The sequence below is a fragment of the Capra hircus genome, chromosome 15, assembly GCF_001704415.2.
Source record: "Capra hircus breed San Clemente chromosome 15, ASM170441v1, whole genome shotgun sequence".
Lineage (NCBI taxonomy): Eukaryota > Metazoa > Chordata > Mammalia > Artiodactyla > Bovidae > Capra > Capra hircus.
Genome location: NC_030822.1, coordinates 2,354,246 through 2,379,444, shown reverse-complemented (window position 1 = coordinate 2,379,444; position 25,199 = coordinate 2,354,246). Strand labels below are relative to the sequence as shown.

The 25,199-nt window shown below is 54.9% G+C and overlaps 2 protein-coding genes across 2 annotated transcripts; one reads left to right on the top strand and one right to left on the bottom strand.

Moving 5' to 3' along the window:
* On the bottom strand, positions 1,933-3,042 carry LOC108637596 (proline-rich protein HaeIII subfamily 1-like). Its single transcript, XM_018058870.1, has 3 exons — positions 2,402-3,042; positions 2,156-2,294; positions 1,933-2,064 (listed from the first exon to the last, which is right to left on the bottom strand). The coding sequence occupies exons 1-3, from the start codon at positions 3,040-3,042 to the stop codon at positions 1,933-1,935; spliced, it is 912 nt and encodes a 303-aa protein (XP_017914359.1).
* Positions 2,522-25,078, top strand: ZDHHC5 (zinc finger DHHC-type containing 5). Its single transcript, XM_018059045.1, has 12 exons — positions 2,522-2,627; positions 5,806-6,996; positions 14,322-14,443; positions 18,220-18,377; positions 19,482-19,654; positions 19,833-19,935; positions 20,460-20,551; positions 20,962-21,094; positions 21,526-21,649; positions 22,017-22,129; positions 22,562-23,418; positions 23,835-25,078. The coding sequence occupies exons 2-12, from the start codon at positions 6,893-6,895 to the stop codon at positions 23,998-24,000; spliced, it is 2,145 nt and encodes a 714-aa protein (XP_017914534.1). The 5' UTR covers positions 2,522-2,627; positions 5,806-6,892; the 3' UTR covers positions 24,001-25,078.

Below are 25,199 nucleotides of genomic sequence, written 5' to 3'. Positions count from 1 at the left end.
CCCTAAGGAAACAAATTAAGCTGGTTTACAAATAGGAAAGCCTCTACAAATATTTTATCTCCAATAATACCTTAACTTTACCTACCATAAGGTAGAAAGTTTAAAAAATTTTCGTTTTTAAAAAGTACACACTCACTAAGAGAACTCCACTGTGCTGCAAGAAATGGTAGATGAAGCCTTTAGCCCGAATGAACGACAGCCTGTTACTGCATGCCATGCCAGAAAAGGAACTAGGCTAGACCTCAGAAGACAGAGGCAGCCCTTCTCCTCTCCCTTGCTGCTCAGCTTCTAAACATCAGAGCAGCTAAAGCAGCAACATGTGACACCAAAGCCGAGGACGGGCAGCAGGATTTAGAATCACACTTCACAGGTGAGAAACCTTGGCTTCAGAGAACCGGCTGGTGGAACCCTGGTTTTGAAAGACTATTATGTAACAGCCAGAGCAGAAATGGCCTTGAGCTAAATCGGGAGAGAACAGAGGGCCTTGCTCTTGGGTTCACAGCTGTGTAGGACTAATTAGGGCAAACCCTGGCCATGAGATCTAGGCGGAAATGGCCAGCAGCTTGCCATGGACAGCGCCTTCTGGAGAACCTTTTCCTTCCTTTGGCCTGTATTTCCGGACTGCCCAAGGTTAGGCATGGGGTCGTCCAACCCCTGTGCTACAGCGAAACACTAAGGGAATTAAGCGAGGCCCAACCAGTCCATCCTAAAGATCAGCCCTGGGATTTCTTTGGAAGGACATGCTGAAGCTGAATCTCCAATACTTTGGCCACCTGATGTGAAGAACTGACTCATTGGAAAAGACCCTGATGCTGGGAAAGATTGAGGGCAGGAGAAGGGGACAACAGAGGATGAGATGGTTGGATGGCATCACCAACTCAATGCACACAGGTTTGGGTGGACTCCGGGAGTTGGTGATGGACAGGGAGGCCTGGAGTGCTGCTGTCCAGGGGGTCACAGTGTCCCACAAGACTGAGAGACTGAACTGAACTGAGTTTCAGGTGTACAGCAAAGTAATTGAGTTATACATATACACATATCTCTGGTGGCTCAGATGGTAAAGAATGTGCCTGCAATGCGGGAGACCTGGGTTTGATTCCTGGGTCAGGAAGATCCCCTGGAGAAGAGAAGGGCTTACTCACTCCAGTATTCTTGCCTGGAGAATTCCATGGACAGAGGAGCCTGGTGGGCTACAGTCCATGGGGTCGCAAAGAGTTGGACACGACTGAGTGAACGAACTGAACTGAAACTCTTACTCCAGGGGCCGAGGCTGCCTCCACGCGCACTTCCGGCGCCCCCTCCCACGGGTGGCCCTGGTGCCCCAAGGCTGTTGCCCGCTCTCCTCTCTCTTCTTCCCGGGTCTTTGGCTGAAACTTCGCCCTTCTTGATAGCTCAGCTGGTGAAGAATCCGCCTGCGATGCACGAGACCCCGGTTCGATCCCTGGGTCCGAAGAGCCGTTGGAGAAGGGATAGGCTACCCACTCCAGTATTCTTGGGTTTCTCTGGTGGCTTAGCTGGTAAAGAATCCCTGGGAGTCCTGGGTTCGATCCCTGGGAGGGGAAGATCCCCTGGGGAAGGGAACGGCTGCCTACTCCAGTATTCTGGCCTGGAGAATCCCATGGACAGGGGAGCCTGGAGGGTCCATGGGGGTCACAAAGAGTCAGACACGACTGAGTGACTAACACTAACTCACTCGTCCTCTAAACTGACTCTTTCAGTCGCGGCAGACCCTCCAGGCAGAAGCGACAGCCCAGGCCTTGCCATCATCCTGCACCTCTGCTGGTACCGGGGAACTCGCGGACTGGGTACGGCGACATCAAGATTGTTTTAAATAAAGTTTTCTCCATCAAAAAGGGGCGGGGTGGCCGGGTTGGCCAATGCACAGAGGGGCTGAAACAGGAAGACGCCGGGGCCCGAGGGTGATTGGTTACCTCAGAAGCCTGTCTGGCTGGTACCACAGTTATGGGTGGGGGGGGGGTGGCGACTTCGGGAAGGTAGCGGCTTGTTCTTGAGAACTTTCAGCAGACGCATATAACTATATTTTGCTTCTGAGGCTTTCTGCGTCTATACAGGAGGGCGGAAAGTGGGACGCAGGAAAGGGGGAACTACTCGCCCGGCCATTCCCCCATTTCTGACTCCCGCGCAGTACGCCCACCCTCCACGGGCGGTCGCCGGCAGAGCCCGACGGCCCTGCGCACGCGCGCTCTCGTGTGTTCTCGCGTGGCGCGGCGCTCTGCTCCCGCAGCCAATCAGGCCGCGAGGTCGCCGCGGTCGCCGGGGTGAGCGCGCACGCCCTAGGGCGGCGTGGGGGGTGGGGGCCGCACGGTGAATGGGAGCGCGCGCGGGGGCGGGCGCGGCGGCGTGAGCCGCATGAATGAGAGAAACGCGCCCCGCGCGAGACGCAACGCGCGCCCCCGGCGCCAGGAGCCAATGGGAGCGCAGGGAGGGCGGGCGACCCGGCCCTGAGGGCAGCGGCCGCGCGCCGGCTGGAAGGCGCAGCGTCGCGGGGCGGGCGCGCGCGTCGCGGGGCGGGCGCCGAGCGTGCGGGGGCCGCGCGCTGCCTCTCAGAGGCCGGACGGCACTGCCGGGAGGCGGCGGCGGCGGCGGCGACGCGGGGCTGGCCGCGGGTGAGTGCCGGGGCCGCTGGCCCCTGCGGAAGCGGAAGTGCGGGGTCCGGGGGTGGGATGGGAGCGTGACCTCTAGGGAAGGGGTATCGAGGAGGGGCGGCGGTGGTATCTCCGCTCCGTGTCCGGGCCGGGTCCTCCGGCCGCGGCTGGACCTTCGGGCCCCGGAGAAGGGCGACCGGCAGAGGCCGGGGCTCCCCTCAGGGCCGGGTCGTGAGGGGACCCCTGCCCCCGTGGGCCCCCTCAGCCCCGGGGGCCCCTGCGGCCGCCGACCCGGTCCTCTCGGTGTGGGCCGGCCCTGCCCCGGACGGCGACCCTCGGCGCCCCGGCCCCGGGATGGGGACTGGGCGCCGCTCTCTCCCTGCGGCTCGAGTCCGTCGCCCGGCTCTGCCGACCCCTGTTCTGGTCCAAGCCTCATCCTGTTACCTGTCCCCTCGCATCCGCCCGCTTCCATCCCTACCCCCACCAGCCTGGAGCTCCCTGCTTCTAGTACTTTGTACTTTTCACAAGTGGGAGCTCCACTGCGCTGGCCATTATTTTGCCTATAGGAATCCTGTGGGGCAGGAAGGTTGAAAGTGTTTCACCTACCTGGCCGAATGGAGACGTCGAAATGAGAAGTAAAAGTTCTGGAAGGAGGTGTGGGATCAGATATATGTTATTGTCTAGACAGCGTCTCTGCCTTGGCGTTTTCGCTTCTTGGTTAATGCCATCTTGTCTAGGTTGACCTTATATTCGCCTCCCTTATTATTATTTTTTAATCCCAGGATCACTTTGTACAATATTAAGTCTCTTCAGAGTAGTCATTATAACCTAGTCGTTAAAACCCACCTAATACTTGCAAGATTTGTATTGCCACGTACCTTGCTACCTCGGTTTATAACGATCACCCCCGTATTAAACCTCTGACTGTTCAGCGGGTGTCTTGACATGTGGATTATTCCACATGTACCGATAAGTTTGTCTTCGGATTTACAGCGTTACACTATTATGCCACTTCATCTTCACAAGCAGGACTTGGTGCTGTCAGTCTTGCGTCCTGTCCATCCTCCCCTTTAAGGAGGTGCTTGTGTGAAATCTCCCCTGAAGCCTTGAAGCAGCACAGTGTTCGTGGTCGCCTTCCGTAGAGCACTCTGCGCCTGGCGGCGTCCCACACGTGCTTGTCCACCTTGGTTGTACTGTGTGGGTCCAGACTGCTGGTTCTGCTGAACCACACGCGCCCTGCAGCCTCATCTCGGTTACTCACAGAACGTCCTTCTGCTCTGGCCTGGTGCGTCTTTAGTAGCCCCAGTGCCTCCTCAGGTTTTGTCTTGTCGCTTCTAATATATATCCTCTAAATATCTCAGGCTGATCATTTTTGTTTCCCAGTACTGTCCTTCCCAAATGGCCTGGCCTTTTATGACTGAATTACTTTGGCAATATTAGCCCATGTGACTTTTTTCCTGTCAGAAAAATATACTCTGAAATAACATATGGTATCTAAATGATATCCTACCCTAGATAAAATATAAGCAGTGCAGTTTTCCATCTTCCCTAATCTTGGAGGCTTTGAGGGAAAAGTTTAATAGTACTGTCTGCAAACTAAGAATTCGCTCCTCACTGTGAACAAAGTTACCGAGGCCTAAATTCAGAAAGTTTGGCTCTGACTCCTGCAGTAATCAGTCTATTCTGATAATGCTGTGTGGCCTCTGAAACTGCATTTTGTGTGTGTGAGAGCGAGCACGAGCGCATCTTGAAGGAAGACTCGTCTCCCATGCCATGGAAAGGAGGAAGTGATTGACTCCAGGGTACATTCATATTTCACTATTCAAAACTTCCGATGTTTTCATTTCTTGTCTTTGGTATTAGGGAGATACCACACCTCTTGGATGGGAAAAAAAACAAACAAACCTTAAGTAAAATGTTTGGTCTGCAGATTCCAAGTTGTCTTTAGCGGACAGGTAGTGTAGTAGATGAGAAAGGTAGGAAGGGTTTGCTTTGGCAGAGGGGCCCTGTGAACTGTGAGTTCTGAACCTGACTAGTTAGATGGCTGCAGGTGTTCTCTAACCTTCAGTTTTATGGAGTGGGATAAGGAACTGTGTCATCAGATAATGTGAGTTAAGTGCTTTGACATCACTGGATGAAAAGCATCCCATACAATGCAAAGGATAGTTTTGCTACTACCATCAACAGAAATAATTGCTGTTCTTAACCGGATCAGGGAAGGTGGAGTCCCTTAACTTCCTATTAGGCCGGTACAGCAGCAGCAAACTGTTGACTTGGGAAGAGAAAGACCAGCCCCTCTGGTTGACTCAGTTTCTCTTAGAGGGCATCTCACCTTTCAGTGCAGGGACATTTCTTATCCAGGTGTTTTCATGAGTTATTTCAGAAGACCAGAAGTTCAGCTTTTGCCTCTCTTAGGGTTGGAACTAGAAAGCGTGGAATGATAAGAGCGAGAGAGACGTGCGCAGAAAGGAAATGGGACTTACCTGTCCTGATTTTGCCCTACTATTTTCATACTAGCAATAAGTGTTCTCTTTGTTCAAAGGGAAATCTCTTTTCTAGGACTGCCCTTCTCTGCTGTGCCTCTGTTTGTTTTCAGATTTTGATATTCTTGGTATTTGTTACTGCCCATCGGTATCAGGCGGAGAAGGCAATGGCACCCACTCCAGTACTCTTGCCTGGAAAATCCCATGGACGGAGGAGCCTGGTGGGCTGCAGTCCATGGGGTCTCTAAGAGTTGGACACTACCGAGTGACTTCACTTTGACTTTTCACTTTCATGCACTGGAGAAGGAAATGGCAACCCACTCTAGTGTTCTTGCCTGGAGAATCCCAGGGACGGGGGCCCTGTGGGCTGCCGTCTGTGGGGTCGCACAGAGTCGGGCGCGACTGAAGCGACTTGGCAGCAGCAGTGGTGTCAGGTGGGATGGGCCCCATCTGTGTTGAGAGCTCGTTCTCTGATGATCTTAGGCCAGGTGAAGCCATGTTTTTCTTTCTTCAAAATGAAGGGCACTTGGAAGAGGGAAGAATTCTGAGCCCACTGCCCTCCTAGTTCAGAGTCCTTCCCACATACACATAGTGAAGTAGAAAATCATCTTTCAGAGGGCACATTTTAATAGAATACCTTATGGGGTGTTAGCCTCAGTGTTCCTAAGAAATGCCGTGAAAAAATTTCTCTGATCAAGGTATTTCTTTTTCTCCAGGTGAGGCTCCATAACCCCGTTGAACTCTGCATCCAGAAAGCCCAAGGGCACAGAAGATCAGAGACGCTGACCAACCTGGAGGCGGGGCCTCTCGAGGATTTTGCTGCCGTCCGCAGCGGCCCTTCAAAAGTGTCGCCAAGTGGAATCGACTTTCTTCCGTTTATTTTGCTTATTGGAGAGAACATGGCTTCGGGAATTTTGTGTCTCCGTTCAGTTTTGCATGAGCCCTGCAGGAAGCGGAGCCCTTGAAGGGTTTGGGAGTAACAAGGAGAGACGGAAGACGGACAAGCTTGCGCTCGTTCACCCTCTCGGCTCTGTTTTCCCTCCCCCCTTCAAAGAAAAGGATTTACAACTCAACCTTGTAACAGCTGCTGCCCAGCTTTAGCCATCAAGAGAAAGTAAATAAAATTAAACCGCGACTGCCGGACGACAAGCCCTGAAGTCAAGGTGTGGGAGTGGTGGCGTTGAGAAAACTGCCTGAGAGGGACAGGACTGCAGTGACGTCGGTTTCTCTTTAAAGCCGGGAGGGGCCCTAGGTCCCTTCTTGGATTGAAAGAGAAACACAGGGCACCCCTCTCTCGGGTGCCGCTCACCCTCCGGTGGGAGTGAGGTGGTCGTGGTGTCTCCTCCGAAGACGTTTTCCTCGAGAGAGGTGTTCTGTGCTCCCCGTCTCCTCCCCTCTTCCCTTCGGAGGACCTGCCTCCCTCCGCGCGCTGCGCCCGGCCTGTCCAGCTGCCCGGGTTCTCTCCCTGCAGCCGTTTGCATGCGTGCGGCCTCCTGTGTGTCTGCGGTTTTTAAACTGTGCCGCTTGTGTTTCTTAATCGCTCCTTCTGCCTTGTTCTGGGGAGGTGGTTACTCATCATCTGGAGTCACCTTTCCCCCTCCCATGTGCTTTCCTTCCTTGGAGATCTCTTGACCTTTGGTTTTATTTGGGAGGGGGAAGGGTGGTGATTCTAAGTTTTCTGTGTCCCTGGTTTCCTTCGGTCCTCTGCTCTCCGTGGCCACCCTCGTCCCGTTTTCTGGTCTGTTCTGCCGCTGTGTGGGCCTGTGCTATGCGGCAGGGCAGATCTCCCAGCAGAGCTCCAACATGCCCGCAGAGTCTGCAAAGAGATTCAAACCCAGCAAGTATGTTCCCGTCTCAGCAGCCGCCATCTTCTTAGTGGGAGCCACAACCCTCTTCTTTGCCTTTACGTGAGTTTCCTCCCAGCAGTGGTGTGGGGAGGGGCGGGGAGGGGGTATGTTTCCTCTTGAGTTGGGCTCCTTACTGGCAACACCGAGTGACTGAGAGCGTCCGAGGTCTGATACAGGTAAAGGAAACCCAGAGGGGTGGTAAGAAGCGGTGAGGCCAGGCCCACCTCCCTGCTCGGTCCTCTGCCTTCCCCGCCTCCCTTCCTCTGGAATCATAGATGTCTTCCTCTTTCCCTACCCATATTCATCGTTAGACGATTCTGAACTAGAAAGGAGGTGGGAGGGAGTGACCGGAGAGGATGAAGCAGCCTCGGCAGTCAGTTCTGTGAGGGAACTGGACTTGACGGAAGGTTCGTCAAGTAGTTGTGGCTTCTCCCCAGGTTCACTGAGGCTCAGGTTTGCCATTGTGGGGACTCAGAGTCCTGGAGAATCTCAGGCCTGATTTAGAAGGTCTGCCACTGAGATGGTTTTGGCCTTTAGCGTTGCTCAGGTAGTTTCCGTGGTGGTGGTGGTGGTGTGGGTGTGGTTTTAACTGCTGTGTGATGTGCAAGATGGTTCCCCGGCCAGGGATCGAACCCAGGCCCCACGGTACAGGCACTGAGTCCTCGGCCCTCAGCCCCCGGGGGAGCCCTGGCTTTCCTTGTGTTCTTAAGGGCCGAAGCTGGAGAAGTGAAGGCCGCTGGGAAAGAGCAGGTCTCGTTTAAGAAGAGAGGCCTAGGAGGCTTCCTTTACTTGGGCTCCTGCTGAAGGGGATGGCAGGCGGGTCTCCCCTTCCATGGTCCTTTAGGAAAGCAGTTGGCGTTGACAGACTTCGCACTTGGGTATTCAGCCTCTGTTCATCGGCTTGTTCCTGGAGGGCATCTGAATGTTGTGTCTTCGTTCTTTCCCTGTTACTTCAGCTGTCGACTACCTGGCAAGCATCTCTGCTGTCACCTGTTTATGGTTTAACATGCACCAGGCTTCTGAGCCTTAAACTGTTGAGTCATTGAGTTAGTATTCTAGTTGTAGCTCTTGGAACAATCAGAGCATGCTAGGTTTTCTGAAGGGTTGACTCTGCTGTGATTCAGGCTCAAACCTAATTGTGGGGTGCTGGTTAGAGCCAGTGTGAGGTGGCTGGCAAGAAGAAGATGCATTGGAGTGATCTGGAATAAAAGCAGTTTGGACTCACTGAAGGGTGACTGAAGCAGGCAGTTACTGTTATGGGGAGAAAGTAGAACAGAAATTAAGTCTGTGATAAGAGGGAAGGAACCACCTCCTTCCAAATAGAGCTTCTGATGCCAAAAGGAATTCTCCAAAGTGGGTTGTTTGGCCAAAAGAGTAATAATGCAGGAGTAGGGTAAATGCAGTGTTTTTCTATTTGGTCTTTAAACCAGGGAAGGATGAACCTGTTACCTAAGGTATGAGCATCATCCCACCTCCCACCTCACCCTCGGAAGAGCAGACAGGTCCCAGATTCTCTGGGCCCGGCTCTTCGGCCTGAGCACACCTGTGGAGTCCCTCAGGGGTTTGACCCCGCCTTCCAAAAAGGAGGACTGAGTCTCCGGTGTCAGGCTTGTTTTGGTCTCTGCTGTTAGGACCACTGCGTGGAGTCGCGTTTTAACCAAGGGACGAGATCTTAGTATCTTTGTTGGAATTGTGGTGCTGTCAGGAGGGACACGTTCAAGACTAATCTGACACCCTTCGACCCGCCTCATGGGAGAGGGAGTGTTTTCCTTTAAGAGGCAAAGCCTTTGGGAAGTGAAGAAACTGGGGACTGGCTCTGTGGTTTCTCTTTCAACCTATCCATTCCTGAGTTGGGGCGAGCAGAATCCTTGGTCTTAATTTGCTCCTCTGGAGCCATTGAAGTGTTTGGCTGGTTCTACCAGTTTTGCCACAAAGAGTTGTCCTGACATAGGCATTTTCTCAACTGATAGTTGAAGCTGTTTAACCTACTTTCCTGTTGCCTGGTGCCAGAAAAGTCAGGGCCCCTCCTTACTACCTGCACTCTAAGCTCTAGGAGAAAGGGTTTTGGAGGACAGGCTTGACTCTTACTTGCGTTGTCGCCTCTAACCCGAAGTGAGAAGCGCGTTAGGACTTCACTCGAGTTCCCCCGGCAGGCTCCGGGACGCGGGTCTGGCTGGCCTTTGCGCTCCGGGTTCGCCCCGCCCGCTTCGTGGATGTGATGGACGCCCCGTGTGTCTCACGCCCCTGGCGCTTGCGGCCTCTGCAGTGCTCTTCTCCTCTGCATCTGACCATCGCAGCGCCTGTGCAAGCAGGTGCCTGGCTCGAGGTAGCACTCTTCTCCCGAACCTCCCTGTCCCTACTGAGGTTCAGTGCTCCTTTTAAAACCACATGCAGCCTCAAAAAGACTATTAGATAGGCTGGAGGAAGGCCCTTCTGGAACCAGCCCCTGCTGCACCTCGAGTCGGCCCCTGCTGCCACCCTGCTCCCCTCCCCAGGCTGCCGCTGTCTGTCCTCACGTCAGGGAAGGCCCCAGGTGAGAGCTCCTCTGGGGCCTACAGGCCTGGGAGGAGGAGGACGGGCCCTCTCGATTGGCAGGTGTAGTTCGTGGAGAACTAGGCGCGGTTCACCCTCCGTGTTTCTTTGTCAAGCAGGGAAAGCTGAGCAGAAATTAGCAGTTGGGTGTGGTCAGCAAGACGTGATGTTCTGCTCCAGAGGAGCTCGCCTGGAACTGCCGAGGTCTCCCCTGTGACCTCTCATTTACAGCCTTTGTCCAGCACTGAAACCAAGCAGGGGCTGTCGGGGACCCTGTGGCTCTTCAGTCTTTCCACTGTTTGGGAAGTCAGGGGCCTGCTAAAGGAACCTCCCGGGCCCGGTTAGGTAATAGACCTTGCATTTAAGGTCACCGGCCTGGACCCCACCTGGCTTCGCTGAGTCTCCTTTTGTGATGGGCAGCGGGCAATTCCAGGGGAGAGGAATTAGCCCTCTTTGGGGAAGCTGGCTCTGGTAAAGTCGGTTAGCTGTTGCGGGCCTCTGTCTTCTCTGTATAATGAGGAAGTTGACCTAGAGAGTTTATTTAAGCAATATGCCCTTGTTTTTTTTTCCCCCCACTGAGCTCTTCTGTGGAACCCAGTATATAAAGTGTAAGGGTAGGACTGCTCTGGATCAAGAGAGGCTGGCGCATAGAGGCCCAGACCCTGGGTATCTCCTCTTTGCCTTCCTGGGGACCCCGAGACCTCCTTGGGGATCCTAGCAATACCATTAGAAATAAGTCCCTGAATCGTATCCTCTAAAGTCTCCTTGAGCTGTGGTGTTATGTCAGCTGGTGTCCAAGGTGTCTGTTTCTAAAACCGGTGGGGCGGGCATGGGGGTAAAGTCTGGGCCGCAAGTCATCCTCTGCAGGAAGGGAAGTCAGGGTTGTCCAGAAACCCATGCTGGTCCTACCAAGGCCCCAGACCAGGAGGAGCTTCCGCCTATCCCGTCTCTGCGTCTCGCCCCTCCAGCGTCTCACCCACTGAGCTGGGCAACCTCGGTGACTCTCCCTCTGGGTTTCTTTTTCATGACTGCAGAGGTGCTGGCACCTGATTTGAGTGGGAGCAGCCGCGTGATCTAGGGCATTAATTGAGCAGTGGCGGTTCTTTTCCTTCCCACGTTGTTTTCTCATCCAGGAATACGTGCCCAAGTCCTGCACCTTGTACTGGGCTGCTTGGCAGGCTGCATAAGACAGGACAAACCCAGTTTCACGAGAACTTTACCCACCTAGAAGGGAAGGGGTCTTGAGGATCCCCCGGGGCAAGAAGTGGGCTGTTCTTTCTAGGCTTGCCTCATCACCAAGGAACACTCCACTTACGCTGGGAGTAGGTGCTGGGCAAGGCAGGATGCGTAGACTGTGCTTTAGGAGCAGATACCTCTGTTGTGTTCTTGAGTTTGATGCCTCAGACCGAGGAAGTGCAGTTAGGGAGGGAGGCGGGGCTGGAATGATAATTGATAATGATGGAGACGGTTAATAATGTTTTTTTTTGTTTGCTGCTTCTATCTTGTGAATGCTCATATTAAGCCAGCTAGTTTAGGGAATTGTAAGCTCTTCTCAGACACTGTCTCTTTCATTCTCATATCTGTATGATGTAGCTGACGCAACAAGCTTGCAGAGTTTCCTGTCAATCACCTAAGGCTACAGTAGCAAAGCATGGGTGAAGACAGGACTGAAATCCAAAGCCCCTTGCCTCCTACTCTAGCGTTCTCACCAGGAATTTAGTTATGTATATAGATTAGGAAGAGTCAGGGGTGGGGAGCACGTCTTCAGTGCTGTGAGTATTGAAACCCATTCTCCCAATTTTGGAGAAGGAAATGGCAACCCACTCTAGTATTCTTGGCTGGAGAATCCCAGGGACGGAGGAGCCTGGTGGGCTGCTGTCTATGGGGTCGCACAGAGTTGGATACGATTAAAGTGACTTAGCAGCAGCAGCAGCAGCAGCAGCTTCTAGCTTTATTTGGTCTTGGAAACAGGAGTGCTGCAGCGGCGGGCTGAAGAACCTGTTCTCCCCAGGGTGGTGTAGGTCTGGGAGACTCACCCGTGAGTCAGCCAGCCTTCTCAGCGACGCCACTCCCTGCGCTCGGAGCTCTGTGATTACCGCCGTTGGCGGAGGACGAGCCCCAACAGCTCCTCAGCTCAGGTCTCACCTCCTCCCATCAAAGGCAGCAGATTGAGACAGGCCACTTGAGGGGGTCACCTAGGACTCTAGCAAAGTACTGTAGCAACGGCAAGCCCCTCCTGGAGCCAGGCAGAATGTGGGGTATGGCAGGAGCAGGCCCTGCTCTCAAGGCATCTCCTTGGTGGGAGGTTCCTGACTTGGAGTGCTCAGGTTGGAAACAGTAGTCTTTGATTTGAATCTAGGAGCAAGGCTCCCCCATGCCGTGGAGTTATTTGCATCCTTTCTAGATACTTGCCACAGTGGGGATCGGCTTTATTTTGGAACTTTTATTTTTTATTTTGGAACAGACATGGCAACTTGATTCTAGAGTCATACACTTCAGCTGGGAGGGGTTGATATGCAGATGGTTGTAAGGGGTGAAGTCCTTTACCTAGGGGCTGGTGGTTGGCAGGCTGTCCTCGGAAAGCAGCGACTCGCCCCGTTCGCGTCTGTGTGCACCAGTCGTTTCGCTCAGATGAGGGACCCTTACTGTTCCCAAAGCTCCAGAGGCCACAGAAGCCAGTTCTAGGAATGAGACTTCTAAATCACAGAGACCTCGGTGTTCTAAGGAGTTAATTCCTTTTTCCCTTCTAATTATCTTCCCAGGCTGTAGGAGTCAAGTGAGTCACCCTTTCTCCTCTTCCCTGGACGGAAATTGAAGTGACAGCTCAGAAGCAGGGAGGGGCTCTGACCTGGATGACTGGTTTTCAGTTTCTCTATCCCACTCCGAGGAGCCTTGGAGGTCATGCTTTGGGTGGGGCTGTGTGAAGACTCTGCCTTCTTGCTTGTGTTCCACCCCAAACCCTGCCAAGGTGTGGGGTCAGCTTTTTTGAATCAGCCCCCAGAGGAAGAGGCTTCCTAGGAGACTTTGGCAGAATAAAAGTAGAGCTGTGGCTGGGGGTCTGTTTTCCTTGACGTCACTGCCCTCGCTGTAGCTTCATGGTTTTGTGTCCCAAGTAGGTACTGGCCCAGCAAGAGAGGCAGAGTTAACTGATGGTTACTATCTAAACAAGCCTGGCCCATCGTGAATGTTCACTTCAGTCTTTTTCTGACGGCTGGCTAAATGGGATTTGGATCGATAGACGGTGGTGGCAGAGGCTCGTGAGGCGCTCTGTGGCATCGGCTTGCCCTCTTGCCATCGGTTTGCTGTCGTGTTGTTGAGTTGCTCTTAATAGCTGGCTGAATGGACTTGGGACCAGTAGACGGTGGTGGCAGAGGCTCGTGAGGCGCTCTGTGGCATCAGCTCGGCCTCTCATCATCGGTTTGCTGTCGTGTTGTTGAGTTGCTCAGTTGCCATCCGAGTCTTTTGCAGCCTTGTGGGCTGCGGCCCGCCAGGCCCCTCTGTCCATGGGATTTCCCCAGGCAAGCATCCTGGAATGGTTTGCCATGTCCTTCTCCAGCGGATGTTGCCAGCCAGGGATCGAACCCGCGTCTCCTGCGTTCGCAGGTGGACTCTCTATTGCTGAGCCACCAGGGAAGCCCTGTCGTCGGCTTACTCCTCACTGAGGAGCTCTGCTCGTTTGAGCTCAGGGCTGTGGTGCCGTTCGGATGGAGGCAGATCCGCTCTCAGCAGGATCCAGGCCTGCCGTGGACCGAGTCTCCGGAGTCATTTGCTGTCTTGCTCTGCTCGCGCCTCTTTCTTTCCTTCAGCGAGCTCTCCCTCTCCTTCCGGCTGCGCTGGGTGAAGGGGGACGGGGACAGATGCTGGCCTAATTCTGGAGATTAAGTTCTCAGCCACAGAGCAGATCAGGGTGTTCAGCCACTGTCTTGTAGTGGGAAGTTCTTCTGAGCTGAGCCGGAAGAGAGGGTGTTGGATACCAGGGACCCCGCAGGCAGCTCATCAGCTGTTCTCCTGACACTTGCAGGATCCACCCTCGGGGAAAGGGAGAGCGGGCTGCATTCCTGAGGCTTCTGTCCTGACGGAAGCTGAGGGCCCGGCTCGCTCTTAGTGTCAAGGAGAAGTTCCCTAGAGCCTCTCATGGTTTGAACCTGGACTACTCGACAACGTGTGGCCCGTTTCTTTTCCCTGCAGGATTTAGGGCCACTTTGGTCTGGTACCTTCTCTCTCTCTCTTTTCGCCTCCACTCTCTGCTTCATCTATTGATCTCAGCGTCTTGGTATCCTTCCTTATCTGTGAGTGGTTTCCTTTTGTTTACCCTGAGAACTAGCCTCTAGTTGAATAAAATTCTCGAAAGTTTCTGATACATATTTGTGTCTATAATGGATCTGAAGAAACTCCAAGCAGTGGCAGTGATTTGGAGCCAGAGAGGCAGGTGGTGCTGCCTGCTCTGGGCCAGCGTGCGGGTCAGTGGGGCATGGCTGGGGCCCAGGGGCCGCGGGCTGCCGAGGAGCAGGGCTGCAGCTGCTGGCGGGGACATTCTTAGTCCCTGCTCCTGGGCCTGGTTAAGAGGAGGTCAGGACAGAGGCCGTGACACGTGGGCGGCCCACAGGGTAGGGATGAATTTGAAGAACACAGACCTCAGTGCAGGGGCGTGCGAGCCTTGTGCCTCGATCTAAAATGAGCATTTCCCTGGGGAACTGGACCCACTTGCTGGGGAGGACGAAGACGATTTGGGACAGCGAGGGTGAGCCACACGAGATGTGCGTGGAGGCGTGGGGTGCGCACAGCTGCGTTCTTTATGCGGCCGCCGCCCCGAGTGCCGAGGCAGCCCCTCACTCTGCTCGTTGTCTGTGCAGCTGCCCGGGGCTGAGCCTGTCCGTATCGCCTGCAGTGCCCGTCTACAATGCCGTGGTGTTTCTCTTTGTGCTGGCCAACTTCAGCATGGCCACCTTCATGGACCCAGGGGTCTTCCCTCGAGGTAAGAGCTCCCTCTTCTCTCTCAGAACTACCTTTGAGAAAAATGAGCTTCCGCGTGCACAGTTGTTCTGGGGCCTTCGGGGTCTTGCATTTTGGGATGCTCCTGTAGTTTAATGGTGAAAAGCACGTCAGGGTTTTATAACTTTTAGGCCTGTGATCCACTTTGGGTCAACTCTGGTGTTCAGTTACTCATTCAGCAGAAATTTATTTCAGGCGTATGGGTTGGGCATTATTGCTAGCTTTGATAACATCTAAGGTACATCAGAGTAACACTGTGATACAACCTGTAACGGAAGCGTGAACAAGGTTCTGTGGGACCTTGGAAAGGGTGCACTTACCCTGCCCAGGTAGATGGGGGAAATGCTGCTAGAGGTGGGGAGGGAAGACCTTACCAAGTGGAGGATGGGAGGGGAGGACACTCAGGCAGAGGAGGTAGCGGATGCTGAACTGTGGCTGGGAAACAGAAGCGGTGGGCGGAAGACAGCGCAGAGTCGGGCCAGGGGCCAGAGGCAAACTGGAGCCAAGGCTGGGTGGGAGACTGCATGCTCCGCAGATCACAGCTCTTCCTGTGGACAGCAGGAGGTCTCGAACTAGAGGAACCGCAGGATCAGATTTCCTTTCACAAAAGTAATTCTTGTAAGAACAAATAGATACCTTTTGGGAGTCTGCTGCAATAATGCAAACCAGATGAACTTGAATTCAAAGCTGGATTTACAGATTAAGACCCAGGAGAATTTTTCACGACTAATCACTTACCAGGTGAGAGGGAGACGGTAAAGGAATTGTCTAGGGCGGTTCCACTGTCCCTAACTTGAAAGACAGGCTGGATGCTGATTTTTATGAACTAAGACCCAAGTTCCAGGAACGTCGAGCAGTTTTGGAGGGAAGACAGAGCATCTTAGACACGTTGAATTTGGGATACTTAATGGATCGTTCTGGCTTCCCTCATAGCTCAGTTGGTAAAGAATCCACCTGCAGTGCAGGAGACCCCAGTTCGATTGCTGGGTCGGGAAGATCCCCTGGAGAAGGGAAAGGCTACCCACTACAGTATTCTGGCCTGGCGAATTCATGGACTGTATAGTCCATGGTATTGCAAAGAGGCAGACACGACTGAGCGACCTTCAGTTCACTCCAGTTCACTTCAGTGGGGCGTGCGGGTGCAGTGTACCCAGTGGCCACCGAGTAGTGAGGCTCGTGGCGGAGTCCTCAGCCACGCGGTTTGTCAGCAGCGGGAGTGAGGTTGTCTAGAGAAGGTAGGAGGAGGTTAGGAAAGAACGCGTGTCAGCCTGACCAGCCTTGATAGATAACGAGCAGAGCAGGAGACACAGCCATTGAGGAGGCTGAGCAAGAGAAGCAGGAGGAGAAGCCGCGCAAAGTGGGGGCCAGGGCAGCTCACGAGACAGCCGGCGGTGGGCGTTACCAGAAATGAAGCTCAGCAGTATGGACACTCCGTGTTGCCCGTTGTCTTAGTAACTAAGAAATTAATGATCTTAATAAGAGTTGTTCGAGACGTGCCTGTTGTTCAGTAGTTAAGACTCTGCGTGTCCGCTGCAGGGGCACGGGGTCGGGCCCTGGTTGGGAAACCAAGATTGCAGAGCTTCCATGGCGTGGCCAAGAAGAACCCAGCGCACACCCAGTAATCTTTAGTTTTTGGTCCTTCTGTGCAGCTTGTGTGATCTTAGTTCCCTGACCAGGGATTGAACCCAAGCCCCAGCAGCGAAAGCGCCGAGCCCTGACCACTGAACCACCAGGGAATTCCCAACAAGAACCGTTTTAATCATGTGTTTACGTATGTGGGAGAGAGACAGTGAAGTTACCGAGAGTGCAGTGGTTCGGAAGGCAGGGAATGGGACATGAGGGAGCAGCGTCCTTGAGGAGTAAGGTTTTTCTTTCAAGAAGTTGAGCAGAGAAGGCAGAAGGTGGAGTGTCTTGGGTGAGAAGGAAGGTCTCGTTTGTTCGTGATGCAGAAGGCGTTACCTGGTGGTAGCATGAGGAGGTGGAGCCAGAGGAGAGAGAGGCTGAAGTTGAGGGAAGCGGGTAACTGAAGAGTGGCCGGGAGGAGGAGCGGCTCCCCTCTCCTGGGGGAAGGGTGCTGCTCACAGAGCTGGGCTGCTTCTGGCACAGGAGGCGAGAGTGAGGCCCAGCATCGCTGGAGTAAGGCAGAAAGAGAAGTGGCTGCCGACGGCTGCTGCTGCCGGCGTCTGATTTTCTCTCGCGTGTGCGGTTGCCTCGTGGAAGAGGCTGGGCCTGGGCAGCTGTAGCGCGGGGAGGTGTCTGAGACTCGCCGCTCTCAAAGCCCATGTCGCCGTGCTCTGCGGCTGCTGTGTCAAAGGCGACCGTAGTAGGAGGCGCGTTGAGATCCTAGTGCCAAAGAAGGCTGCTGTACCAAGGTTTAATGGCCATTTATCAAATATTTACTGATGATTATGGTCATTTGGGATTGTTTTTTTTAAGGTCCTTGCTTTCAAATAGCTCAGTCTAGAAGGGAAGATAGGGAAGACATTTACATAGATGTATACACCGGGGACTTTTAAGAGTAATCAAAAACTGGAGAACTGTAAGAAGAGCAAGAGCTCACTTCTGATAGACGATGGTGTGCAAGAATCCGTTATTTCAAAATAAGTAGTGTTTGAATTTTTTCCTTAAAAAAAATAGAATCTTCATAATGTAGAAAGTATAAAATAGATAAAGTCGCTCAGTCGTGTCCGACTCCATGGGATTCTCCAGGCCAGAACACTGGAGTGGGTAGCCTTTCCCTTCTCCAGGGGAGCTTCCTGACCCAGGGATCGAACCCGGGTCTCCCGCATTGCAGGCAGATTCTTTACCAGCTGAATCGCCAGGGAAACACATAAAGTGGATAAATGTCGCCTGTAATTTCACAGCCCAGGGATAACTACTGTTATATTGTCATATATTTTCTTTCAGTCAATATTTTGAAGACTTACACATGTAATGTTTATACATACCATACACCTGTAGCACATATATGCCTATCTATTTTTGTTTTCCAAATGGGATCTTTTAGTTTGTACAGTTCTTTACCTTGTCCTTTTTCACTTAGTTACATTGTTGGCATTTCCCTTAGTCAGCAAATTTGAAAACTTTAATAATTACTACACCATCACTTACTTAATTTTTCCTTCCAACAGGTTTTTTTTTTTAGATTAATAATTTAAAGTAATGGAAATTGCTTACTATAGATGAAGGCAAATAATGTTTCAGTTTTGAAGTGGGGTGGTGAGTTTTTTATTTTAATAGTTGATTTACAGTGTTGCATTGCTTTCTGCTGTGTGAGTTTCTGATAGCTGAAAATTGAAAGGGCGTTCAGGGAAAGAGAGTGTCTGGAACCAAGAACAGTACTGACATGTATAGGGAATCAGGGGAAGACCTCTGACAAGGGGCTTTGTGCATGGAGAGAAGGTTCACGCTAGTGCGTTTCTCCCCATTTGGATTTCTGTAGTTCAGTCGTGTACTTGTAAATATTGAACTGTTATGCAGACTCATTATATATGTACTTTGATATGTAAATCATCTATTTCTTTTGAAATATATTCATAATATGTAAACCAAGAATCCCAGCCTATCCATATCAGAGCCGCCTCTGAGTCATCCTCTTCCCCGCTTTTCCCAGCGTAGAATAAATTACTTCCTCATTTCCATGGTGGTGTGTATAGAGCTGAGCACCGCATTCCTTGAAGGCAGCGTCACTGCGCCTGTCCCCAGGGCCTAGTACAGTTGCGGCACCGCCGTGTTTTCAGGAACGTTTCCTCTCTACAGCTGAAGAGGATGAAGACAAGGAAGACGACTTCCGGGCGCCGCTGTACAAAACCGTGGAGATCAAGGGCATCCAGGTGCGCATGAAATGGTGCGCCACCTGCCGCTTCTACCGGCCGCCCCGCTGTTCCCACTGCAGCGTCTGCGACAACTGCGTGGAGGTGAGCGCCGCGCGACGCCTCCCCCAGGCCATCGGCGGCCCGCCCGCGGCATCGGGGCGAGTCCTGCGGGCTCTGGGCCGAGGCCGGCTCCTGGGGCTGTTCTCGCTCCGCCAGAGTGCTGGCAGCCGTGTACGTGGAGAGGCGGCCTGTGCGTGTCCTGCTGCGGGCGGGACCCCGGGTGGGCAGGCGCAGGCCCCCCACACCCAGCCCCGGCCCGGCCCCGGCCCCGGCCCACCTCCTTGGCTGCTGGCTCTGGCCCCGTGCTCTCTGTCTCCCACGTCATGCTGCTGCGCTCAGGTTCTACAGCAGGGAGCTGCTGCGGGCCCACCATCTGGCACAGGGAGCTCTGCTCAGGGCCCTGTGTGCCCTCGGCGGGCAGGGCCCACACAAGGCGGCCCATGGCTACTGACGGCTGCTGCGCTCGCTGTACAGCAGGAGCCGGCACAGTATGGTAAAGCGCCTATACTCAGATAAAAATTAAAAAATAAATGTGCAATTTTCAAATTAAAAACACACAAAAAATTGTATAATTTCTCTTTCTGTCCTGCATTCCTTGTCTTTTATTTTTAGCCCTTTTCCCAGTCCATTTTTACTTGGCTATAAGCAGTTGCCTACTAGATGTTTTTTCCAAAGAAAAATCTTAATGTATCCTCAAGCCTTGACGTTTGTGCCTGTCAGAGCTCCTTGGTCACATAGGATAAACTGTGAGAGATGGCCTTGGCCTTTGATCAACCTCTGGAAGGTCTTTGTTACAGATTGATGTGTTAAGTCACTTCAGTCCTTCCAGTTCTGTGTAGCCCTTTGGACTGTAGCCTCCCAGGCTCCTCTGTCCGTGGGGTGCTCCAGGCCAGAGCCCCGGAGCGGGCTGCTGTTTCTTCCTGCAGGGGCCTTCCCCACCCAGGGATGGAGCCCGCGTTTCCCGTGTCTGCCTTGGCCGGCGGGCTCTGTGCTCTTCTCCCTCACCTGGGAGCCCTCCAGAGCGACAGATAAGCCGCAGGAGCCTGTTGTTACATCTTGCAACTAAGTGGTGAACGTGATCACACGTTGCTAAAGCAGCGTCTGGTTCTGTCTGCCGTGGCCCCAGCCTGCCCTGTCCACCCGCAGGAGTTCGACCACCACTGCCCCTGGGTGAACAACTGCATCGGCCGCCGGAACTACCGCTACTTCTTCCTCTTCCTCCTCTCCCTGACGGCCCACATCACGGGCGTGTTTGGCTTCGGCCTCCTTTACGTCCTCTACCACATGGAGGAGCTCTCTGGGGTCCGCACAGCCGTCACGTATCCTTCGAGGCCTGTGGGTCGCCGGACTACTGGGGTGGGGGGCGGTGGCAGGGAGAAGGCGGAGGCCCATGGCAGTGGGGCGGGGCTGGGGGGGTGGTCACAGGGTCGGCGGCCTCAGTAGGGGCCGGGGCAGGCCAGGCCATGGGGCTCTGCTCTCCTTGACCGCTGGCCTCAGGATGGCCGTGATGTGTGTGGCTGGCTTGTTCTTCATCCCGGTCGCTGGCCTCACGGGGTTCCACGTGGTGCTGGTGGCCAGGGGACGCACCACTAATGAACAGGTAGGAGGAGACGTGATGGGAAGGCGGGCTTGCATCTCGGCCTTGAGATTAGCATATGCTTTTTGTGATGTGTCCATGTTTCTCATGTAAACATGAGAACAGGCCATGTCTGTTAATGAGCATTTACAGAATGTGTCCTCGGTACTGGACGATTTGGGCTAGGAGCCAGTCGAGACAGCGGCGACCTGGGCCAGCCCTCAGGAAGCTTGTGCTTATCTTGCTGCATGTGGTGATAGCTGATGTTGCTTGCTTGCTCTCAGTAGAGATCCCCACTTTACATGAAGAAGCTGGGGTTCAGGGTCAGGTAGCTGCTGTGAGGTAGACCTAGAAATTGAGCCGGTGACCCTGACTAGAGTCCCATTCGCAGCCACCGCAAAGACGCGCTTCTCTGCGGCAGGGTTGCACGTTTCTCTCTTCATGTCTCCCAGTAGTGGGCGCGCAGTAGGCTGTCACTGGTGGTGTGTTGGCTTCTGGAGGTCACGGTCCCCTTGTCTGGCTGACCTGGTCCTTTTTCCTCCGTCCAGGTCACGGGTAAGTTCCGGGGAGGTGTGAACCCCTTCACCAATGGCTGCTGTAACAACGTCAGCCGTGTTCTCTGCAGCTCCCCAGCACCCAGGTACAGCTGCCCCGTGCTCTGGTGCTCACCCTCGGTCACACACGTCCGTCGTCTTTGGGTTGGCTTCGGTGTGGGGGGCTGCCTCTTAGGGCAGGCTCTCCTAGAATGGGAAGTGCTGAAGGGCCGACCTTCAGGCCCTGTGAGTTCAGTGCGTTCTTCAGATGTACTCCCTTTGCAGAGGCGAGAATGAGATTCACTCCAGAGCGCCTTGAGCTGGTTGTGTCTGCCCAGAGGCCTGGTCCTGCAGTCGGTCTTGTACTTCATAGAATCGGAGAAATCAGTTCAGTTCTGGTTTTTCCCCTGGCCTGCCAGGACTGTTTATGTATCTGTAAAAGTGCTTTCCACCGGGTAGGCAGCCAATAGATATTTTTAAATGACTGAATGAAAGCCCTCTTGCTCTTGACACTCAGGTATTTGGGGAGGCCAAAGAAAGAGAAGACAATTGTCATCAGACCACCCTTCCTTCGGCCCGAAGTGTCAGATGGTCAGATAACCGTGAAGATCATGGACAACGGCATCCAGGGGGAGCTGAGGAGAACGAAGGTAGGGGTGCAGGGGGCAACGCCGGGCACCTCGGGGAGCCGCCCCCACGGCAGAGGTGGAAGCTTGCTTTGTTTAAATCTCTTACCGTATTTATCACTTTCCGGTTTGTCTTGGAGTTACTGAAACACATAACTACTTTTCCCATTGCGTTTTCAGTTCATTAACAGTAGAAATTGAGTCCATTCCTTTGCAAGCCTTCCTAGGACTTACCCTAGAGCTTATGGATGGTGGGAGCTCAACAAGCAGTTGTTGGTGGAAATAAGGACAGAATGAAGCCCTTGTTGAGCAAAACGTCTCTCTCCAGCACCATCCCCAGAGTGCCTGGTTTCTCCTTTCCTAGTTGAGAAGCATGTGATGATGCCCCCCGCCCCTCTTCCCCCAGTTTCGTACTTCGAGTCGCCCTGACGCTCCCTTCTGCCTCATTTCTCCAGTCTAAAGGCAGCCTGGAGGTAACAGAAAGCCAGTCAGCAGATGCGGAACCGCCCCCACCTCCTAAGCCGGACCTGAGCCGTTACACGGGGCTACGGACACACCTCAGCTTGGCCACTAACGAGGGTGAGTGTGGCCGCAGGAGTGAGATCACTGCAGAGATGGCGCGGGCAAGGGCGGGGGTAGGCCGCTGCGTTGTGACTGAGAAAACCCAGCAAGCGGTGCTTGAACCACTTGTGCGGACAGCGGGAGAGGGGTCCCACTGAGCTTGTGTGCCGTCAGCCTCTGGGCAGACCAGGGCCCAGGCCAGGCGCGCTCCGTGCGCGCGCTCGCTCTTGAGGTCTGGGCTGGCTGGCCCTATAGGCTTGGTCAGCAGACTCGTGGCTGTCCCTGGGCCTTTCCTTTCGCTCAGTGTGCCTGTGACTCGCTTGTCTCCGCTGTGCTTTAAGGGAGTGGCTTAGAAGGTGGTGCCCATGGGTCTCTTTTCCTGCAGAGAGCAGCCTCTTGGGCAAGGACAGCCCCCCCACACCCACCATGTACAAGTACCGGCCGGGCTACAGCAGCAGCAGCGCGTCAGCCGCCATGCCTCATTCGTCCAGCGCCAAGGTACTGAGCGCTCAGTAGGAAGTGGGGCTGGAATGTAGGCCGCCCGCCGTGGGAAAACGGGGGCGGGCGTAGGGGAGGGAGCACCAACAGGGCGAGAGGAGAAGCAGAGGCGGCCTGCTCCTGGTCGGCACTGGTGCTGCGTGTCCTTCACCCCCGAGGGGTCCCTGTGGCCCCGTCGGTGAGGCCCTGGGGACAGCCTCAGCTGCGCCCAAAGCCCAGCTCTGCCGCCGCAGACGCTCCTGAACCTGTCTGCGCCTCACTCCCTGCCGTTCCTTATCAGAGATGAGCCTCGGGGGTTAAACGTGGGAACGCAGGTGAACACTAAGCGTGTTGCTGGTGTGTGGCACCCACCGATGTGGATGACTCCTTGGGCTCCAGGGCCTCGCGTCTGGCAGGAGGGGCAGCTACAGCCAGCTCTGCTTTCTCCCTCAGCTGAGTCGCGGGGACAGCCTGAAGGAACCGCCCTCCATCGCAGAGAGCAGCCGCCAGCCCAGCTACCGCTCGGAGCCAAGTCTGGAGCCTGAGAGCTTCCGTTCGCCCACCTTGGGCAAAGGCTTCCCCTTCGACCCGCTGTCCAGCGGCTCGCGCTCCTCCAGCCTCAAGTCTGCCCAGGGCACGGGCTTCGAGCTGGGCCCGCTGCAGTCCATCCGCTCCGAGGGCACGACTTCCACCTCCTACAAGAGCCTGGCCAACCAGACGCGAAACGGGAGCCTGTCCTACGACAGCCTGCTCACGCCCTCCGACAGCCCCGATTTCGAGTCTGTGCAGGCAGGTCCGGAGCCAGAGCCACCTCTGGGCTACACGTCTCCCTTCCTGTCGGCCCGGCTGGCCCAGCAGCGGGAGGCCGAGCGGCACCCCCGCCTGGCGCCCAGCGGCCCGGTGCCCCGCGAGCCCTCGCCCGTCCGCTACGACAACCTGTCGCGCCACATCGTGGCCTCCCTGCAGGAACGCGAGAAGCTGCTGCGCCAGTCGCCGCCGCCCGGCCGCGAGGAGGAGCCAGGCCTAGGGGACTCGGGTGTCCAGTGCACGCCCGGCTCGGGCCACGCGCCGCGCACCAGCTCCTCCTCTGACGACTCCAAGCGCTCACCCCTGGGCAAGATGCCGCTGGCACGCCCAGCGGCCCCCCGGTTCAGCAAGCCGGATGGGCTGAGGGGCCGGGGACTCGCGTCCCCTGAACCAGGCCCACCTGCCCCCTACCTGGGCCGCTCCGTGTCGTACAGCAGCCAGAAAGCCCCCCCTGGTGTCCCCGAGACGGAGGAAGTGGCCCTGCAGCCATTACTGACGCCCAAGTAAGTGTCCGTGGCCTGGCCTCCATACACTGCCTCCAGGCGGCCTCGGGGCTCCCGGGTGCCTTCTAGCGTGGGGACCCGGCTCAGCCTGCCCCGGGGAGAGCCTGCCTTCCTGTTCTTCTTGCTGCCTCCCTGGGCCTCGCCTCTCGAAAGGCTGAGGAGAGGATGTTTCCCCTGGCCTCGTCTCCCTAAAAAGCAGTTTGCCGGAGAGGAAGTGAGCCGTGTAGCTGCTCCTGGAGAAGGAATAAACGGGAGAGAGGGAAGCAGGCTGCTTGTCAACAGGGCCATAAGATGGAAGGGGGTGTTTGGGTCAGTGGGGTGCATGTGGAGGGCACAGCATCCTCTCAGCCTGTTTCAAAGGGCGTCCCTTTGCTGTGTCGTGTCCCACGCTGACCCTGCTCTCCTTTCCTTCCCAGAGATGAAGTGCAGTTCAAGGCCGCCTACAGTAAATCCAACGGACAGCCCAAGAGCATAGGCTCAGCCGCCCCCAGCCCTGGCCAGCCGCCTCTCAGCAGCCCCACAAGGGGAGGCGTCAAGAAGGTGTCGGGGGTGGGGGGCACCACCTACGAGATCTCAGTGTGAGCCGGCCCCCTGCCTCTGCGCCTGCACCAAAGGTCCCCTGGGGCCACCACCTCCCTCCACAGCGGCCCCTCCCCTGCACGGACACGTGAAAACCAGGGACTCCAAGAGGAAGAGGGGTGTTTCCTAAGATGCAGGGGGGCTGGGGGTCGGAGCGTGGGGGCCCCCGAGACTGGGGGAGCAACCCCCTTTCACCTTTGAAGACCCTCCCTCCCTCACCCCTGGACCAGACTCGGTGGACATTTGTGCAATTGCTCACCCTGGAGGGAACCAGATCATTTTTAAACCAGAAATAATTTTTTTTATTATTGTTACGGATTCTATTTTTTTCCTCTTCTGCGTTACCAGGTGTGTGTGTACATATATATATATATATATATATATTATAAATATCAAAGAAATTATATATCTATCCTGGGACGGGAGGATGAGGGAGGGACGTGTGCGGGGGCCCCTACTCTTTCTGTTCCTCAGACTAGCAGGAAGAGGGGAGATGTCACTGAGGTCTTCCTCTTCCCCACGGCTCCCGCTCTTGGTCCCAGCTCCCATCTAGGACCCAGCACCCAGCGCTGGTGGTGGTGCTGCTGCGTGGTCAGGAAGGACACCCAGGGGGAGGAGGGGCGGGGCAGGGTCAGACGAGGAGGGCGCCTCAGCCCTGTGACTGGTGGTGGTGGGGTGGTCAGAAGGGCTTGGTGGAGCTCCAGCAACAATACTGGGGTAGCGCCCCCTTCTTGGGGGAGAGGGGGCAGAGCGGGCTTCTTCAGCGGGCCCCTCAAAGCCCTCCTCCCCCGTTCACACAGTTAGCGTTATTTCTAAACCCAAGGCCGGGAAAGAAGAATCCAAAAAGCAATATTTCTCATCACATGCCAAAAACGGGATGGAGGGAGCGGCAGGCCTAGGCCCCTCCAGCTGTCCCTTGGGGGTGCCCCCTGCCCACCTCAGTATGGTGCTGGGTAGAGGGGATACCTGGGTTCTCACCTTCAAAAATAGGGGTGACCCCAGCCTCTAGACAGAGGCCCTTTTATTTTTTATTGATTAGCCATTTTAAACCAACAAGGAATAAAAAGAAATCCTGATCTAACCAGCCCCCCCGACTTGCGTTGTTTTGTGCGCTTAAGGCAGGGTGACTGATCTGACGGGAAGTTACAAGGACGACCTCCTAAGCGTTTCTGGTCCGGGCCCATCCTTAAGCAGGACTATGG